The following is a 21,171-nucleotide window of genomic DNA, read 5'->3' as shown; positions in this document are numbered from 1 at the left end:
ATCAATAAATTGCACCCAATCTGTAGGGAAGGTCAACTATGTGAGCCAAAGAATCTTTCAATTAATCTTTCAGACCCTATAAAACAGGGATATGCTATTTTCTTTGGGCCATTGAGATTCAGTAAGTAATTTGCGAAAGGTTGTATTATAAGTAAGTTCTTACCCTGTTGTAGGTTTAAAAGCTCATTATCACCTACCTTAATAAAGGTATGCTTTGTAAATAAGCGTTGCATAGGTTTATAAAACCTAACATATTTGTGCAACAGTGGATCGGTATTCTCAATGAGAGGTATTGCCCAATTTGCACTGTTACCATCTAGGTGGGTGATGATAAATGCAATGCAGTCTATATCAGAGGTGATTGGCCCCAGTTTACACAAAAAATGCAGTTGACATTGTCTGCAGAATGCATTAAAGTTAGTGCTATCTGCAAAAAAGCACTCTAGGGGAGCCAGCGAAGTGGGAGTAAATGTATATACAGTGTCATTAGTACAGGCTTTTCTCTCATTCCATGACAGCTCTGTTGCCCTTGATTCAATTGTATACGGCATGGATTGAGTGACAAATTGTTTATCCTTGGAAATGAATCCTGAATCTAACCAGAACAAATAATGTGGGTGATATTGCACCAGTGTATCCCTGAGGGTTTGAATTTCTTGGCGCAAGGCTTGAACTACACTCTATAGCTCTCCAAGGGCCCTAGTTAATATTGCCATATTGGGAATTTCCTCACTGGAAATCTCTGGTAATGTCTGAGCTAGATCCTGAGCATTTATCAAATTCCCTGGGTCCATATCGTCTGGGCAAAAAAGCTTTAAGTGGGTTAGTTTTCTGTCTGATAGCTGACTAGGAAAACTTGTCTGCATAGACGATGCTGGACCCATCTGACTCCCAACACAGCACTCAACCAAAGAATGTATTACCTCAAACAGACACTGCCCCAGGAGTGAACGAAGTCTGGATAAAACAACAAAAAAGGAAATGACTGAATCACTGGGTGTTGGTCTGACTCACTGTTATACACGGGACACCCAGCAATCTCCCTTTTTGGGAATGCGCATTCTATAGTGCTCTAATGAACAACTACGAAAAAGTAACATAAATCACATTAGTCATTGTACCAATAAACATAATCAATTTCTTGTAAACACTCCAAGTAATGAAACAGACTTACAAAGTAATTAAAACAGTAAACACGTATTATGATCTCTTGTGGTAAGGAGACACACAACTCTTATATTGAGTCCTAAGTCATGGTTCTAAGTCTCCTCATTGAGCATTTTACGCCATATGCTTCAGAAGAATTTTGCTTTGTCTTTCAGCTTCATCGCTCTATCCTCTTTTTTTGCTCATGGGAATGTCTCTGGTGCTCTCAATAGTGTTGTTACTCAGTTCAGGAATAAATGCACAAGTTCCTGAATATTGCAAGCTTGAAATCAACAGAGTCACCGAGAAAACAAGAACAGTGCACTAATGTTGTTCTTTTTCCCTTTGCTTTTCTTTTCTTTAATTTCAGAGTTCCAAGTGATGACACCTGCAGAACGGACCTGGATCCGCAACCAATATTCCAGGCGACTTCCAGAGCACAAGGGATTGCCGCCGTTCCTCAACGGTAGGTGTTTCTGTGAGATGCCAGGATCTAGGGAACTCGATTAGCTGCTCGGAGATGTCTGCAAGTGAGCAGATATCGCCAGTCAGGCAGGATGCTGGACGAGGTCAGAGGGAGGGGTTCGGGCTCCAGGGAGACAGTGGAGAGTTTCTTCTTGAAGGAATAAAGCCAAGCGCCCAACTGGGGTTTAACTGGATTATCTATCATTGGTTCTACTGTACTGGAGGGGCACATAGTTAATTATACTACTGTGGTTCCATATTCTGGAAGAGCATGTGTTTACTGTGACTCACGGTTTCAAGACAATTCTTGTTTGCAGGCACATGGATAATCAAGTCAAGTCAAAATTTGTATAGCGCACTACTCACCCAGAGGGTCTCAAGGCGCTTGACGGGGGAGGGGGGGAATGCTACTTATCAAATAGCCAAGTTTTGAGTTGTTTTCTGAAGGAGAGGTGGTTTTGTGTGAGGCGGAGGTGGGTGGGGAGAGAATTCCAGGTTTTGGCCGCTAAGTAGGAGAATGATCTGCCTCCCATGGTGGCTCTTCGGATGCGTGGAATCGTGACGAGGGCTTGATTAGACGATCGTAGTTGGCGGGTGGGGGTTTAAAAGGTCAAGCGCGTGTTGAGGTATTTGGGTCCAAGGTCGTAGAGGGCTTTGTGTGCGTGGGTGAGGAGGCGGAACGTTATTCTCTTGTTGACGGGGAGCCAGTGAAGGTCTCTCAGGTGACCGGAGATGTGATTGTGGCGGGGTATGTCTAGGATGAGTCGGGCGAAGGAGTTCTGAATGCGTTGGAGTTTTTTCTGTAATTTGGCTGTGGTTCCGGTGTAGAGGGTGTTTTCGTAGTCCAGTCGGCTTGTGACAATTGCTTGGGTGACCGTCTTTCTTGTTTCAGGTGGGATCCATCTGAAGATCTTTTTGAGCATACGTAAGATGTTTAAGCATGATGATGAGATGGCGTTGACTTGTCTGGTCATCGAGAGGGAGGAGTCTAGAATGAATCCCAGGTTACGAGCATGGTCCGTTGGTAAGGGTGCGCTGCCCAGGGCCGGTGGCCACCATGAGGCGTCCCATGCGGAGGGGGTTGATCCAAGGATGAGGACTTCCGTCTTGTCTGCATTCAGTTTTAAGCGGCTGATCTTCATCCACTCGGCTACGTCTTTCATCCCTTCGTGTTGGTTGGTTTTGGCGTTGTTTGGGTCTTTGGTGAGGGAGAGGGTCAACTGTGTGTCGTCAGCGTAGGAGATTATGTTGAGGTTGTGCTGGCGTGCGATGGATGCGAGGGGGCTCATGTAGACGTTGAAGAGGGTGGGGCTGAGCGATGATCCTTGTGGTACGTCGCAGATGACTTCGGTGGCCTCTGATCTGAAAGGGGGGAGGCGGACTCTCTGGGTTCTTCCAGCGAGGAAGGAGATGATCCAATCCAATGCTTTTCCTTGTATCCCAACGTTGCTGAGGCGTTGTACAAGGGTGCTATGATAGACCGTGTCAAACGCTGCGGAGAGGTCCAGGAGGATGAGGGCAGCTGTTTCCCCGTTGTCGAGTAGTGTTCGGATGTCGTCTGTGGCTGCGATGAGGGCGGTCTCGGTGCTGTGTTTGGCTCGGAATCCGGACTGTGAGGGGTCGAGGGAGCCTTTAGACTCGAGGAAGGTGGCGAGCTGACTGTTGACCGTCTTCTCTATGACTTTGGCAGGAAAAGGGAGGAGCGAGATGGGGCGGTAGTTCTTAAGTTCGGTGGGGTCTACTGTAGGTTTCTTCAGGAGGGCACTGAGTTCGGCATGTTTCCAGCTTTCCGGGAAGGTAGCGGAGTTGAGGAAGCAGTTGATGATATTTCTGAGATGGGGTGCGATGATGGAGTCGGCCTTGTTGAAGATGTGGTGGGGGCATGGGTCGGTTGGTGATCCGGAGTGAATGGAGTTCATCAAGCGGATGGTGTCTTCGGTGCTGATCGGGTTGCAGGTGCAAAGGGTGGTGGTGGGGGGCTTCAGTTCGGTGGTAAGGGGGGTGGACTGGTCGCCGAAGCTATTATGTATGTCAGCGATTTTGCTGTGGAAGAACGAGGCTAGAGAATCGCAGAAGTCTTGAGAGCGAGTGATGTCGTTGGTGCCGGCGCTGGGTTTGGTAAGCTCTTTGACGATGTTGAAGAGTTCCTTGCTGTTGTGGGTGTTGTTGTCGAGTCGATCCTTGAATGCTGATTTCTTGGTGGATCGGACAGCTGGTGGTGTTTGCGGGTGGCGTCCTTGAGGGCGGTCATGTTGTCTGTGATTGGGTTTTTTCGCCAGGCTTTCTTGAGGGTGCGGCAGTTCTTTTTGGAGTTCTTGAGGTCGTCATTGAACCAGGAGGCGTTTTTGCTACCTGGCTTGTTGTGATGGTTTTTCAAGGGTGCTAATTCGTCAGCGCTGTGGGTGATCCATTGTGCGAAATTGATGGCTGCTTGATTTGGGTCCGATGATTTGGCGGGAGGGTTTTGGTTTAGCGATGTGGTGAGCTGGTCGGTGGTAATTTTGTTCCAGTTTCTGCGGGGGACTTGTTGTGGGTTGTGGTGGGTCGGGGTCTTTTTCAAGTTGAAGTGGACGCAGCTGTGGTCCGTCCAGTGGAGTCCAGTGGCATGATTGAAGGAGACGTGCTTGCTGGAGGAGAAGATTGGGTCGAGCGTGTGTCCCGCGTAGTGGGTGGGGGTGTTTACCAGTTGTTTGAGTCCGAGATTGGCGAGGTTGTCCAGAAGGGTGGTGGTGTTGCTGTCGTTGTTATTTTCCAGGTGCTTTTCCAGTGCTTGCACGTGAAACCATTATAAGCAACGACCACAGGAAATTCTAAATGTGCACCTGACACAAATAATAATTTACTAAGGAACCAAGCCTTAAATAAACACAAAGATAATTACAAGCACGGGGAGCAGACATGGTGCTTGGTACAAACATAATGATAGTCACAAATGTGGATCATTACAATCCTGAGGAAAATATTGAAATCTGGTACATGGCAATGCTAGTTTATGCCTAGCAAAACACAGAACCAACTGAACTCTATAGAGTTTTCGTGTAAAAATGTTTGTCTAAAAGATAGGGGGAACAACATTTAGCCTAAACTGTGTAAAAGGAAGGTAGGACTACATGGCTCTTAATGCTATAACCTGATGCACATATGGGGCATGCTGGCATGCAAGAGTTAGTATTCATAACAGTTCCTCCCCACAAAGGGTGACACACGGGGCAAGGTTTATGGGTTTTTTGTTTATGAAAGAGTCATACCAACCGAGTGGCATGGACATTCCCAGCCAGTTTCCACGATTGATCATCTGGGCCTTAACCCTTTCAATCTATTAAGTAGAATAAATAGCCATTTTATCTCTTTGAGTTAAGGATTTTCTGTACTGCAAATTCTAGATGACCAACAACTTTTAGAGGAGGAGGTGGTGTTTGTGGTAGTCGTTGGGTTTGGGCATGACAAGGTCAGAGCAGAGAGACATGGAACACTGGGAGAAAGGGCATGTCCTCTGGTAGTTCTAGTCTGTAGGAGACTAGGTTCATTATTTGCTAAATAGTATAAGGTCCTCAATATCATGGATGTAATTTACGCATTTCCTGACTTTGTAATTATTCAAATACAAATAAACATGGAGGTCGTACAGCATCGTCCTCCCATGTCCTTCCGTTGGCCCCTTCTGAACCTAACCGATCTAATTTACTGACATCTTTGATTCCTCCAAATGAAGAAGCAATAAAAGACTTCATCTATCATGTATATCTGGATCACCATTTGACCCTTGCCCCGTATAATAAAATAAACAACAGAGGTTATCGACCCTGTTTATGCAGAGGTGTTTAATACCTCCATCCAAACTGGCTCAGGTCCTTTTTTTATAGAAACAAGCTAGTTAATCCCACTACTAAAGAAACCTTTAGCAGATAGTAAGATTCTATCTAATGTTAGACCTATATCTTTTTCCTGAGCAGCCACCAAAATACTAGAATCTATAGTACATAAACAACTCTCAGAGTTTTTAGAATCCTATCACCTCATGCACCCGTCTCAGTCAGGTTTTTGATCTCCACACAGCACCAAAACTGCGCTGCCGGAAGTCACTGCGTCACTACAAAAATGTCCTTGGACTGCTGACACAATGCCACACTTTTTCTGTTCCAGCTCCATGCAGAGTTCAACACTGCCCCCATGACATCCTTTTACTACGCCTGTCTGATTGTGGGGTCGGATGTGCAGTACTTGTTTGTCTGACCTCATTTCTCTTTTAACAAGAGCAAGCAATTTGGATGAAACCTCACCTTTCCAAGCCAAACCTCTAAAATGTAGGATACCCCAAGGCTCTGCTCATACTTCTACACTGTTTATAATGTACATGTCTCCTTTAGCCACCCTGGTTGAGACATTCGGCATTATGATAGTTTCATATGCCGACTATACCTGATAGAGCGCGCAGGTCACCCGGGTCACAAGTTTACCAATTTTCCACGCACTGGGCCCTGGCGTGCATACGAGGACTGATTTTGCTTGAACCGGGTGATTGCCTACACGCCACTATGAGTAATTCGGGGGGTGACTCTTCACCACTTACTATTTATGTACCTGACTTACCACAGGCACATTACTCCTGACGGATCAGGAGCTAGCAGTGGACAGGTGACAAGTTTCCTAAAGGGAGTAAAACTTTTCATATACCAAGTACATTTATCCACCCTCTATACCGCAAATGACCACAGACACCTGATGAGTTTTAAAGATTTATCAAGAAATTTTAGAATGAATATGCCAAGATGATAAGCCAAATACAAAGTAACACATCAATCAGTAGAACCAAAGCCACAATATAACTATGGATTAGGGCAAGGACCATTAAGGTAAATGTGAACACTCTGGGGTAAGAAATACTAAAACCAAAAAACTATTCACAGAAATGTATACTAGGGCATGGGACATGAACAGGATCTAAAACGGGTATCGAACTAGACTACTTAGGTTATTCTTACTAAGTCCACTGCAACCATGCTAAAAGGGAGGGGGAAAAATGGAACACACTAATATAATACGACAATTTTATAATACCTACAGGTGGGGAGAGAAGTGGAGCAATTCTAAATAAACAATTGCATATAATGTGCATTCGAAGGTGATAGAGCAATATTACAGGCAAGAGTGCTTTATTAAGAGAGAGAGAGAGAGAGTGAGAGAGAGTAGGAAGATGTAAACCCACAGATTAAAAATTACCTAGATAGGAATGAGGACTAACCCTGGCCACGGGTCAGTTTGGGAGGACAGGGACAAGGACCCTCAAGGAATGGAATACCAGAATGCGAGCAGGTACAGCTCACGGACAGTCAGGACAGGATACCCCTCAGGTTTGGGTCAGGACTGGGCTCACCAAGGTACGACCAACACCCACAGCTTCGGATGCAACGCCTGCGTTACCCCTCTCTGCAAGTAATCCGCCAGTAACCCCGATTGGGTTTTCGAATTTCCCCAGCAAAGTGCTTCGCCAGCACTTAGGACTATTTCCACCCCTAGGAGTTTGTGAAAAGTATGGACAGATTGCTCCGCAGCACTCTAGATTAATCACCTATAGAGTTCGTAGGGTCAGTGACAGGTCTGCTACTCGGACAAGTCGGACAACTTCTCTATGCTTCGCTAGGCCAGTTATACGGTTTGGGGACCCCTGGACCACCCACTAATGTTGCAAGTGACAATTTCCCACATTATGATTGGTCAGGAGAGGTGATTTGGTCATTGTCACCTCCTAGAATTCAGTGTTCACATCATTACTAATAAATTTTGCATACCCGCCCCTTGGGTTCACGTTCCCAGGCATAGGAATACAGAAGACAATGAGAGAGAGCATGTTACAGATACACTGTTGCACAGTCAAGGTAAAACGCCGTGTCTTCGAGGTGGTTTCTCAGGCGCATCAAGCTTCAGGTGCCAGCTGGCTGGTTTCAGCTTCTGCGCAGTGGGGTTTCCCCCATATCACGTGACAGGGTTCAGTAGAGCTTCATCATGGCGTAGCTCAAGTTTTTCCCAGCCCCCAGAGACGCGGTACATGAAAAGTAAGCGAGAACAAATTAGAATCATACATAAAAATGATCACACTGTATACCGTGATAGATTTTAACACACCCCTTATTTTATAACATCTATAGTATTAAAGTTCAGTGCGAAAAGACAGATAGGCTGAAGCAGCAGTGGCAAGCAGAGAGCGTGGTGAGAGACAAGCGGCCATATTTGCAACAGTGCGCATGAGCAATAAAGTCCCTCCAAAATGCGAGTGCGTCACATCACATGAGTATGACCGACGCATGCGCAGACTGGATTTCTGCAAAGCAGCCATTTCCTTAGTGCAAGCATTGTGAGGATGAAAAGACACACAGGCAAGCCTCTCGGGGACACCCGCGTGTTGGGGAAAATGCTAAATAAATGACGGACAGTTGGATTAATATGATTATACGTTAGGCGAGGTTCATGAGTGAGAGCAAGTCGCTTTACGTGCGAATCCTTGCTCCATCATTCCCCTCTTTGATGATATTTACTATCATCACTACAAAGGAAACAGATGCCAGCTTTCATTCTTCCATATCATGCATCTCAATTTCGATAAACTTATTGTTGAGTTTTCTTTCTGCTTCTCTATGAGAGTGGTGATTCTTGGCCTTTTTGTAGATTTTATTCTTCAATTCTTCTAATTCTAACTCATCAATGTTTCTTTTCACCCCTCTTTTATTCACTGTATACTTTCTGCATTTTTGACATTTACAGCAGATGAATATGATCAGTGCAACCACACCTATTCCAGCTATTGGCATCAGTATTTTCCACAGAAGACTTTTACCTAAGTTAGAAAACCTACTACCTATAGAGGAGAGACCTCCAGTCAGTCTCGTCCAGGCACTGTCAACCTCCAATGGTTTGAGTTCTTTTTCCAAATTAGTTATGTTCCTTACATATTTCTTAAGTTCGATACTTTTGTCAGGTATGTAGGTGCAACAATGTTGCGCCTTCAGCATTCTACAGACTCCGCCCTCTTTTGCCAATAAGGTGTCAAGAGCAAGGCGATTCTGTAAAACCATTGATCTGATCGCAACCATCTCAGTATTGACCAGCAGGAATCCAGCAGCAGTGTCAGTTGATAACCGATCCACTACTGTAGACAATTTGCAGATTCTGTGAGTATTCAGAACTACCCCCATTCCAGGTATCAGTGCACTAAAAATATCACCTATAATTTCGCCTACGCTTTCACGTTTTCTACGCGCTAAGCCATTAGTCTCTTCATTGCTTCCAGCAGCATTATTCACATGGTATATTTTCGGGAAGACAATGCCAAAGTAGCAGCTTCCATACCAGTGATCCGGCAATTTGAAATAAGCCTTGTTCCCACATATATAGTAAATTCCGGGAAACACAGGTTCTGACCCATTTTTGAAACCCCAACCTCCAATTACCTTGTAATTATGTTCACACTCGCTGGAACCGATGAATACATTGTTATAATATTCTGTCCTTTCTCTATGGAGACAAAGTTTCCCTTTCCGTTCAAAATCCAGCAACAAAGCAGGATTAGCTTCGCCTTGTGAGGTGTTATCCATGTGCTCTGCCCACCTAGGGACTCTATCCTTTTCGTCATTTGCCTTTTTCTGAAACTTTTCTCTCCTTCTGTCTGCCATTTTTATAAACATCTTTTCCTGCTCCTGCAAAGAACAGGTCAGATTTTCTTGTCTTGCTTCATTTAAGTCTATGTCACCTATAGTCAGAAAATATTCTCCCATATAACGGGTTACTTCGCTCCTAACATGTACAAGGTTCAGGTGTCCTCTAATAGGAAGTTCAGAAAAGATTACGTCAGCATTTGAATAGTAGTACTGTAAAGTGCTTCTATAAAACAAGCTTGCCAATATACTACAGGAAATTCCGTAGGTTAGGGGTAGGTGGTGATATGTCACACCTTCAGCTACAGAAGTGGGTAGCTTCATGCAGACATAGCAATCTTCTATTTCCATGGCTTCTACGTAATGCACTAAAAGGTTAGCGAAAACATTTAAATGTGTCCGGTTTCTCATCTTGTGAAAATGTAGTTCGCCCTCATCTGATGCTTCTAAATTTGGTCGTGTGTGTCTCAGACTAACTGGGTTGTCACATCGTTCTAAGCTTCGTGGTGTTTCTACAGTCTGTCCAACGTCTGGGTCTACCACTTCAGGTTCAGTAGGGGACAGGTTAGGATCTTTACTTATCATAAAAGGAATAAAAACTGTTAGTCCTATCCACATCACTATCAACATAGCTACACTACATAAGCATACTTTACAGCACGTTTTGCAACATCCAAATCTGGATCTTCCAGCTACGTTTGAATCAGACATTTTAGCTTACAGGTGGCTTTTGCAACCCCTCTTTGCCTCCTTACACCAAGAGTTCACTCGGTTCTGTCTCAAGGAGGGTCTTCGTCAGAACTCCGATCAGTACCGGACTCTTCGTCACTTTTGCCACTGTGATTGGGCTCATCAATTTCTTCCAACACCAAGTATGTCCATTCAGGGCTCCGATACAGCCTGTTCTGTTTCTTTACTCTGTCGCTCTTTCTCAGAGATTTGCCTCGGGCTGCTTTTCTTTCACTTTCAGCCCTCTTTCTGTCTTTCAGTTTCTCTTCGACTGTCTTTATACGGAGTCTCAGCCTTTTGACGTATCTGGGTGTACTCTTGCTTCTGTGACTTTCAGTGGTCGAGGACACTTGGCCTTCCTCGTGCACTCTTTTTATGCGTTCTTTGGGTTTGACAGAGTCTATTTCCCTTCCTGTCTGACTAGTTCCAGGTCTTTCATCTATTTCTTCTGCCTGGTACTTAAGCTGGCCCTGTTCAGGTTTGCTTTGTATGTTTTCTTTGCTTTCAGGTGAACTGGATTCTGATTCCTGAACACGTTCATCTATTTCTATCTGCTCTGGTTCATGCACTTCGTTCCCTTCATTTTCTTCCGCATGAACTTCAACTTTGACCACTATCTGTCCCTTTCCAGACTCCGGAGTTTCAGGTGGAGTGTCGATGTCTTGATCTGTCCCTACTTGGCCTACTTCCTGATCAGGTGTGATGTGATTCTCGTTGACCTGACCTTCGTCCTCTAGTTCTGTCTCACCTGAACTATCCCACTCACTGTCTAGGTAGGAATATTTCCTGGTTCGTATTGGATCAAGAACCTGGTCGTCGGCAGGGTACCAATCAACGTCTCGACTTGTGCTCGGCAGTTCGATGTCAGCGAGATCCGGACTCTCTTCGGGAGTCTCCTCAGCGGTGCTGCCTTCAGCTTCAGTCGCGTTTTCTCCGGTTACCTGCTTTGTGTGGCTGGCATGGATCCACTTCGGTACACCAGCACACTTTACAGCAGTAGTGGTGACAAGGATCACTTGTCTTGGCTTTCCCCACTTTGGTCCAAGGCAACTCTTCCGGGTGTGTTTCTTTAACACCACCCAATCACCTGGTTGTAGCTTAAGTGCTGGAGTCTTGGGCCAGTCGTCAGCTGTCTCTCCAATCTGGTGGGAGAGAGAACGCACTTGGTCACCCAGTTGCTTGCAGTATTCTAGCACCAAATCATCAGCAATGCTTAGCATTTTGTGTCCAGGTACCCATGCTTGTCACATCACTCTCCCCATTAGCACCTCATGGGGCCTCAGGCCTGTTTTTCGATTCGGAATACTTCTCAAACTCATCAGCACAAGGGGCAAAGCTTCTGTCCAGTTCATTTTTGTGGAGTCACACATCTTCGCCAATCTGGACTTGATCGTGCCATTTATCTGTTAAACCACCCCAGACGCCTCGGGATGGTAGGCACAGTGCAGTCTCTGCTTCATTTTAAAGGCCCTACAGAGCTCTTTTAGGACCTCGTTGGCAAAATGCCCACCTTGGTCTGTTTCAATCGTCTCAGGAATTCCAAACCTAGGTATCAACTCCCTGAGCAATAATTTGGCTACAGTCAAGGCATCATTTTTCTTTGCTGGGTAGGCCTCCACCCACCGGGAAAACAGGCACACTATGACCAGGACATACCTATATCCCTTGCATCTGGGCATTGTTATAAAGTCCGCCTGCATCCTGACAAAGGGACCTACTGCCTTTCCGATGGTACTTTGTTCTACTACAGTCCTCTTTCCTGCATTGAATTGCTGACACACTAGGCACCTCTGGCAAAGCCTTTCCGCCTGGTTCCTGAATTTTGAATTGTAGAACACTTTGTCAAACACACGACACATTGCGTCCCTTCCCATATGTGTTGGTTCATGTATCATTCGGATCATGGGATCTATCAGGCTGTCGGGCAGTACAGGTACCCCAGTCGAGTTTACCACCACACCATCATTCCTTATGCTGCATTCATTTGCCCTCCATCTGCCTTTCTCTTCCCTGTCTGTTGCCTGTTGTAAGTCTCTCAATTCTTCCCATGTTGACACATTCTCAAACAACATCAGTTGGCAGCTGTGTCCACCCCATAACCCAAATTGGAGGGACATTTGGTGTCGGGCACAAAACTGTGCGATTTGGTCAGCGTATCTGTTCCCGGCTGTCACATCATCATTTCCGGATCTGTGAGCCGCACACTTGACCACAGCCAATTCTTTGGGCAATTGAATAGCTTCCAGTAATTCTTGTACCACCTTTCCATTTCTGATAGGGGTACCTGAGGAAGTCATGAATTCTCTTTGTAACCATAGTTGGCCGAAGTCATGAACAACCCCATAACAGTACTGGCTGTTGGTATAAACAGTTATTCTTTTGTTTTTGCCCCTCCTACATGCTCTTGTCAATGCGATGAGCTCTGCGACTTGTCCAGATTTCACTTCGCATAGGTAAGAGGCTTCTAGGGTGTTTGTCAATGTGACTACAGCATAGGCAGCACACAAACCTCCATTCTCATGTCTTAAACATGAGCCGTCCACAAAGATTGTAAGATCCCCATCAAGCAAGGCTATTTCTCGGATGTCAGGACGGGGCTTAGTGCTGAATTCTGTTAGATCAATGCAGTTATGTTCCATTTCATCTTCGGCGTCTACATCCAGAGGAACAGGTAACAGAGTTGCAGGGTTTAAGACATTGCACCGAGAAATGGTTACATTCTCAGCACCAATCAAAATTCTCTCATACTTAGTCAGCCGACTAGGTGTGAGATACTGGGTCTTGGTTCTTGTCAGTAGGATTACAACAGAGTGTGGAACATATACGGTGACAGGATGTCCCATGACAATATTCTCACTCTGTTCTAGACTGACGCAAGTAGCAGCCACTGCCTTCAGGCATCCGGGTAATCCAGCAGCCACTGGATCCAGAGTGGCCGAGAAGTAGGCCACGGGACGCCTGACCAGCCCATGCTCCTGGGTCAGGACTGAGAACGCACAATTTTCTCTTGTGTCACAGAACAGTTCAAAGTGCTTGGAATAGTCAGGCATACCTAATGCAGGAGCAGTACATAGACAATTTCGCAATGTTACCCAAGCGGACATGCTTTCACTGTCCCAACTGACTGGGTCTTCCACTCCTTTCTTGGTCATTTTTATCAAAGGTTTGGCTAGAGCTGCGAATCCCACAATCCACTGCCTGCAGTACCCCACAACTCCTAGAAACATCCTCACCTCTTTCTGAGTTCGGGGTAGGTCCATTGCTTTAATTATCTTGATCCTTTCTGTGGTGACTTTTCGGATCCCTTTCTCTATCTGGTGCCCCAGATATTTTACTGAGTTTTTACAGAACTGCAATTTGTCAGGGGATACTTTATGTCCTCCCTTTCCTAGGTGATTCAGCAAGGCGATGGTGTCGGTGACACAGTCAGTTTGAGTCTTAGATGCCACCAAAAGGTCATCTATGTACTGTACCAAAACGGACTCTCTGGGCAGCACTAGGGATTCAAGGCATTTCTTTAGGATCTGGTTGAAAATCGATGGACTTTCAGTGTACCCTTGAGGGACACGATTCCAGACATAGATATGGCTGTCAAATTCAAAACTAAAAAGGAACTTGCTTTCTGGGTGCAATGGGATGGAAAAGAATGCATGGCACAAGTCAATGACAGTGAACCATTCCGCATTCCAAGGAATCTGATATAGGATCACTGCAGGGTTGGGCACAATGGGACAGCAAGGTACAACAATTTGGTTTACCTTGCGTAGGTCCTGCACTACTCGGTACTTTCCACTAGGCTTTTTAATCCCAATGATGGGTGAATTGCAGGGACTGCTCATTACTTCCTGTATGATGTCTGCTTCGAGCAACCTGTTAATTTCAACTGCGACTCCTGCTTTTACTTCTGCACTCATTTTGTACTGTCTTGTTCTGGGATATACAGCATTTGTTTTTATTGCTAATTTAACTGGGTCCACATTTGCCATTAAGCCTACATCTTTTCCCGTGAAATCCCATACTTCAGGTACCACTCTTAACTGGAGCTCTTCAGGTAAGTCTTCAACAGACAAGGGTCTAATATCAGAGTCAGGTCTCACTAACATCAGTTTGTACAAGCCATCTTCCTCGGGGGTCTGAATTTCGACACCCTTTGGTCTGCAAAAGATGGTGCAGTTCATTTTGCACAACAAATCGCGTCCTAGCAGGTTCACCTGACTGGAATCACAAACCACAAATCTGTGCATTTCTTTAAAATTTCCTATTTCCTAAAATTTCCATTGGTTCTGTTACTGGAGTACTGATTATTTGATTGGAGACACCCACTACTTGGATTGCTTCTCCCGAGAGGGGTAGGTTAGGAACATCCACTGTTCTCACAGTGGACCGGGTAGCACCAGTGTCCAACAGAAAGGTGACGTCTTTTCCCTCAACCTTTCCTTCAATGTATGGTCCAGTCTGGTCTACCGGTAAGGAGGCGCCAAGCACGCACTCCTTATCCTCCCCCCTCAGGCCCCGTCAATCTTGTTCATCACAGAGGAACGTATCGTTTAACAAGTACTGCGGAATTGCTGCATTTCTCTCATTCTCTCCTTCCCATATTTCCGCCCTTTCATTCTGCTGACCCTGATTCTTATAATTCTGTCTAGGAGCGCGAGGTACTGGAGGTAGCTTTACCTGTTGCTGGTTCCTTTTCGTCCCCTCTTTCTGCACCTGTGGATTTAAACCATTTATAGGGGCATTACCGGCCTGTAGGTGTGGACACTCGTCTCTCTAATGCCCTATCTGGCCGCACCCGTGGCAGGGGAATTTTTTCATAGCCTCTTCCCGACTCATTTTTACTCGGGGCTTCCCTCCTCCCCCAGCGTTGGTATTCTGGGCATTATTATTAGAATTTAATTTACTTAACTGTTTTTCTTGCTGTTCAGCCAATTTCACTTGTGCCCACATCACTTTCTCCTTGAGGGCTTTCTTTTTGTTCTCTATTTCATCTTCGCAGTACTTGGCGTACTTTAGGACATCATCTATGGGCTTTCCCTGCCAACTGATTTTATTGTCTCGTATCCATTGTGATATTTCAGGCCTTAATCCTAGCACGAATCTGTAACTGAAATGGGTCATGTCTTTCATGTCCACATTATCGATTTCACTGTAAGTTTTGAACACTTGTAGCAACCTTTCATAAAAGGAGTGGACAGTTTCGTCGCGCTCTTGGGTAGTTCTATCTATCCGGGTCCAATCTGTTTCTTTTGCGGGTACCTTTTTCTTGAGGTATTGTATGACTTGATCATACTTCCTCATTACTTCGGGTGAGGGAGCTCCGGTTTTGGGGTCTCTCACATACTCATCAATGGGCCAATCGATTTCAATTTTACACTCGGTCCACAAGTCTGCAGGCACCACAATGTCGAAAAACCCATCCAGGTCCTTTAAAAGGCATTTCTGAACCTTTATGAAGCGTTCGACCTGTCTGTACCAATCAACTGGTTTTTCCCGTAACTTTGGAAAGTCATTTGTAAATGACACAATATCCTGTCGGGACCAAGGAACATGGACGTATTTTCCCCCCGGGACCTCCCTCATGGGACACAATTTTTCTGCGGGACTTACTTCTTTGAGCACGTATTCTGACGTTTGAGATTTAGCCCTACTGTCTTCCTTTTTCTTTGCCCACCGGGTTCTCCATTTTCCCACATCCCCCCATTTCTGTAAGAGTTTCAATAATTCTTTTATCTGGATCTGTTTCCCTACCACATTCAAGCTTTCTAAATCTTTGTCTGAAAAATCTACTCTGTAGGGTTTCTGAAGGATTTTGGAGCGACTGACATCGATTCTCATTTCTGCGGCAGTGTCCATTATTCTCTCATGGAGCAATCTAGCGTTCCGGGTAAGATTTTTGCTGATGAACAGTAACTCTTCTTCGCTAAAGGAGTTTAATCGGTCTAATCCTACATTTCCAGCCATTAGCTCTTCTATTTCTATCCTTAATTTATAGATTTCTAATTGCTTGGGTTGGGGAGTGGTCTCTTTTTCTAACTCTTTGGTCCATCTGTCCAATTCTTCGGGAGATACTACTGTGGCACTCCTAACCCCTGATGTGCTTTCAATCTGCACTTCTTTTGCCCTACTCTGACTTCTTGGACCTGGCATGCACGCTCTAGATTCCCTAATGGGCATATCCATCAGGACCACCGACTCGCACTCACTTTCTTGATCATCATCTATGAGCACTTCTTTTCTCGGGAGTGGAATACTAGGAGTTGGCATGTTTGGGGTCATGACAGGAGGACGAGGACTAGCCAGTCTATCCCCGTAAAGAGGAATAGCAGGCCCAAAGGTTACTGGGATGGTCAGGGAATCTGGATGGGGATGTATCTGGGCTATGGTCCGAACCAAATCCTCTCGCTGTCTAGCTAGAGCTTCCTTCTCTTGCTCTCGTAAAGCCTTTTCTGCAGAATTGTCATGCAACACTTGCGGTACCAAGGGAGGGTAAATACTTGGGGCAGTTGGAGTAACCAACCGAGGTGGATCTTCTCCAAACGGGCGGTAATTTGGGACCGTGGAGCTTGGTTTACAAAACCCATCCCCCTCGCTGGTCTTACTGTCCGTTCCTGTTCCATCTGTCTCACTACCCCTCCGACATCTCGGATATCTGGAAAACGGGTTTGGTGAACTCACCGGCTCTGACTCTGCAACATAGGGAGGGGGGTTCTTCATCAATAAATCCTCTAGGTGCTCATCTTCAGAGTCCCCCCCAGCCATTAAGTGATGAGTCTTCTCTTTGCACTTCCCTTTCCCTTGTTCTAATACCCCCATCATTGGAAACAACCCCTCCACCATCATGTTTTGTCTCCAATGTTTCATTTTCTGCTCTTTGGTTTCTCTATGGACCCTCGGATACCACTTGCTCACTCCCTTGTCCATCCGGGGTCTATCTCTTTCCACAGCCTCAATTTCCCATTCTTCTAAGGCTTCATACTGGGTTAATCTGGGTCTGGGATGTAATTCATTCATGCGGGTCCTCAAATTAAACAGGATTCTGCCATTAAACGTACCATCAATAGGAAATGCTAGAATCCCGTCATCTGCAGTATACTTTGCCCAATTCTCTAGCCATACACAGGTATGATACCCTTTTTCGAATAACATGAAGGAAGCAGGTGTATTCGGGGGAGGGATGATCACCCCCTCCCTCGTTCTAATGGGCTTGTCTGTTTAAAAAAAATTCTTTACTTTATCGGCAAATGACATTTTTCTTTTTACTCCATACATCATGTGCGGTCTACCTCGTAAAATCTGTTCCTTATAGAAGCCAAAGTTTTGTGGATTAGGTAAGAACTCCGGATACCACATACACCTTTCTATACCTCTCTCAAGCTCCTGTTGATTAATTTTGTTTACCTTTGAGCTTCCAATGCTAGTGCGACGTTTATTTCTTTAGCAACCAATCAACACGGTGATTGCGAAAATCCTTGTCCAATGGGTGCGCTGCCTTTTCGCGAGACGAGGTCTCACGCTCCGGCACTCACCCCTCCCTTACAATTTCAGCTTCACTACACACCCGCTGTCTTGACCAATACCAGCGCGGCACGGAGTGACGTCAGAGCAGTCTTCCGACCGACTCCCTCCTTCACAAGGTAACGGAAACTTTGAACTTTTCCTAAAGTGCGAATGCAAATCTTAGTTAACAACACACAACGTCTGCCACTGTGTTTGAGTGTTCTACACAGGTAGAAACATTTTCTTTCACTACTAGTAAACCACTTCTGTCTACTTTTCATTCACTCCGGATAGACTTCTTTGCCTAACCCTTCACACGAGCAATATAGAACCTGTTACTCCTCTGACTCATCCACTTCTTTCCGGGATATATACTGAGTCAGAATTTCACCAGCGGACTATTTTACTTACCATTCAAGCCTCGGAGACCCTATTACTCCTCCCGTATGTGACCCTTACTAGGTGATATCACAATAGAAGTTTTATAACGGACTCGTAGCTATCATATATTCAGATGCAAGAAGATCCTAATTAGTGCTTCCAGGTATTCCTAACCCTGCACTAATGACTCACAACAGGTGACTTTTCCAGCTAACCGGATTCTGCTCACCGTTAGCTATATACCTCCCCGGGGATTCGGACTACACTGAACACTTTTACAAACAATTTCTTTGTTAATATTACATATAACAATTATAGCAGCAATGCAAAATCATTTACATACATATACAAATCCTTAAACAGTTGCACAGTATTAAAATTAATGCAATAGAAATTTCAGCAGCACATTTAAATTTCACGGTTTGTTTATCAACTATCCTGTCTACCTATCTTAACTAGTCCTAACCATAGCTCTGCTACCAGGAAATTACTGATAGAGCGCGCAGGTCACCCGGGTCACAAGTTTACCAATTTTCCACGCACTGGGCCCTGGCGTGCATACGAGGACTGATTTTGCGTGAACCGGGTGATTGCCTACACGCCACTATGAGTAATTCGGGGGGTGACTCTTCACCACTTACTATTTATGTACCTGACTTACCACAGGCACATTACTCCTGACGGATAAGGAGCTAGCAGTAGACCGGTGACAAGTTTCCTAAAGGGAGTAAAACTTTTCATATACCAAGTACATTTATCCACCCTCTATACCGCAAATGTTGACACATTCTCAAACAACATCAGTTGGCAGCTGTGTCCACCCCATAACCCAATTTGGAGGGACATTTGGTGTCGGGCACAAAACTGTGCGATTTGGTCAGCGTATCTGTTCCCGGCTGTCACATCATCATTTCCGGATCTGTGAGCCGCACACTTGACCACAGCCAATTCTTTGGGCAAATGAATAGCTTCCAGTAATTCTTGTACCACCTTTCCATTTCTGATAGGGGTACCTGAGGAAGTCATGAATTCTCTTTGTAACCATAGTTGGCCGAAGTCATGAACAACCCCATAACAGTACTGGCTGTCGGTATAAACAGTTATTCTTTTGTTTTTACCCCTCCTACATGCTCTTGTCAATGCGATGAGCTCTGCGACTTGTCCAGATTTCACTTCGCATAGGTAAGAGGCTTCTAGGGTGTTTGTCAATGTGACTACAGCATAGGCAGCACACAAACCTCCATTCTCATGTCTTAAACATGAGCCGTCCACAAAGATTGTAAGATCCCCATCAAGCAAGGCTATTTCTCGGATGTCAGGACGGGGCTTAGTGCTGAATTCTGTTAGATCAATGCAGTTATGTTCCATTTCATCTTCGGCGTCTACATCCAGAGGAACAGGTAACAGAGTTGCAGGGTTTAAGACATTGCACCGAGAAATGGTTACATTCTCAGCACCAATCAAAATTCTCTCATACTTAGTCAGCCGACTAGGTGTGAGATACTGGGTCTTGGTTCTTGTCAGTAGGATTACAACAGAGTGTGGAACATATACGGTGACAGGATGTCCCATGACAATATTCTCACTCTGTTCTAGACTGACGCAAGTAGCAGCCACTGCCTTCAGGCATCCGGGTAATCCAGCAGCCACTGGATCCAGAGTGGCCGAGAAGTAGGCCACGGGACGCCTGACCAGCCCATGCTCCTGGGTCAGGACTGAGAACGCACAATTTTCTCTTGTGTCACAGAACAGTTCAAAGTGCTTGGAATAGTCAGGCATACCTAATGCAGGAGCAGTACATAGACAATTTCGCAATGTTACCCAAGCGGACATGCTTTCACTGTCCCAACTGACTGGGTCTTCCACTCCTTTCTTGGTCATTTTTATCAAAGGTTTGGCTAGAGCTGCGAATCCCACAATCCACTGCCTGCAGTACCCCACAACTCCTAGAAACATCCTCACCTCTTTCTGAGTTCGGGGTAGGTCCATTGCTTTAATTATCTTGATCCTTTCTGTGGTGACTTTTCGGATCCCTTTCTCTATCTGGTGCCCCAGATATTTTACTGAGTTTTTACAGAACTGCAATTTGTCAGGGGATACTTTATGTCCTCCCTTTCCTAGGTGATTCAGCAAGGCGATGGTGTCGGTGACACAGTCAGTTTGAGTCTTAGATGCCACCAAAAGGTCATCTATGTACTGTACCAAAACGGACTCTCTGGGCAGCACTAGGGATTCAAGGCATTTCTTTAGGATCTGGTTGAAAATCGATGGACTTTCAGTGTACCCTTGAGGGACACGATTCCAGACATAGATATGGCTGTCAAATTCAAAACTAAAAAGGAACTTGCTTTCTGGGTGCAATGGGATGGAAAAGAATGCATGGCACAAGTCAATGACAGTGAACCATTCCGCATTCCAAGGAATCTGATATAGGATCACTGCAGGGTTGGGCACAATGGGACAGCAAGGTACAACAATTTGGTTTACCTTGCGTAGGTCCTGCACTACTCGGTACTTTCCACTAGGCTTTTTAATCCCAATGATGGGTGAATTGCAGGGACTGCTCATTACTTCCTGTATGATGTCTGCTTCGAGCAACCTGTTAATTTCAACTGCGACTCCTGCTTTTACTTCTGCACTCATTTTGTACTGTCTTGTTCTGGGATATACAGCATTTGTTTTTATTGCTAATTTAACTGGGTCCACATTTGCCATTAAGCCTACATCTTTTCCCGTGAAATCCCATACTTCAGGTACCACTCTTAACTGGAGCTCTTCAGGTAAGTCTTCAACAGACAAGGGTCTAATATCAGAGTCAGGTCTCACTAACATCAGTTTGTACAAGCCATCTTCCTCGGGGGTCTGAATTTCGACACCCTTTGGTCTGCAAAAGATGGTGCAGTTCATTTTGCACAACAAATCGCGTCCTAGCAGGTTCACCTGACTGGAATCACAAACCACAAATCTGTGCATTTCTTTAAAATTTCCTATTTCCTAAAATTTCCATTGGTTCTGTTACTGGAGTACTGATTATTTGATTGGAGACACCCACTACTTGGATTGCTTCTCCCGAGAGGGGTAGGTTAGGAACATCCACTGTTCTCACAGTGGACCGGGTAGCACCAGTGTCCAACAGAAAGGTGACGTCTTTTCCCTCAACCTTTCCTTCAATGTATGGTCCAGTCTGGTCTACCGGTAAGGAGGCGCCAAGCACGCACTCCTTATCCTCCCCCCTCAGGCCCCGTCAATCTTGTTCATCACAGAGGAACGTATCGTTTAACAAGTACTGCGGAATTGCTGCATT

General features: G+C 45.3%; 1 protein-coding gene across 1 annotated transcript in view; it reads left to right on the top strand.

The window, feature by feature from the left end:
- The window catches only part of LOC147690382 (uncharacterized), a 2,590,730-nt gene that overhangs the window by 714,338 nt on the left and 1,855,221 nt on the right, over positions 1-21,171 (top strand). Inside the window, exon 18 of the mRNA XM_086936677.1 lies at positions 1,517-1,612. Within this exon, the coding sequence (XP_086792803.1) occupies positions 1,517-1,612 (96 nt within the window). The remainder of the gene's footprint in view (positions 1-1,516; positions 1,613-21,171) is intronic.

This window comes from Lissotriton vulgaris, chromosome 9, assembly GCF_964263255.1.
Source record: "Lissotriton vulgaris chromosome 9, aLisVul1.2, whole genome shotgun sequence".
Classification (NCBI taxonomy): Eukaryota; Metazoa; Chordata; class Amphibia; order Caudata; family Salamandridae; genus Lissotriton; species Lissotriton vulgaris.
The sequence above is the reverse complement of the archived record's forward strand: the minus strand, read 5'-3'. Positions and strand labels throughout refer to the sequence as shown.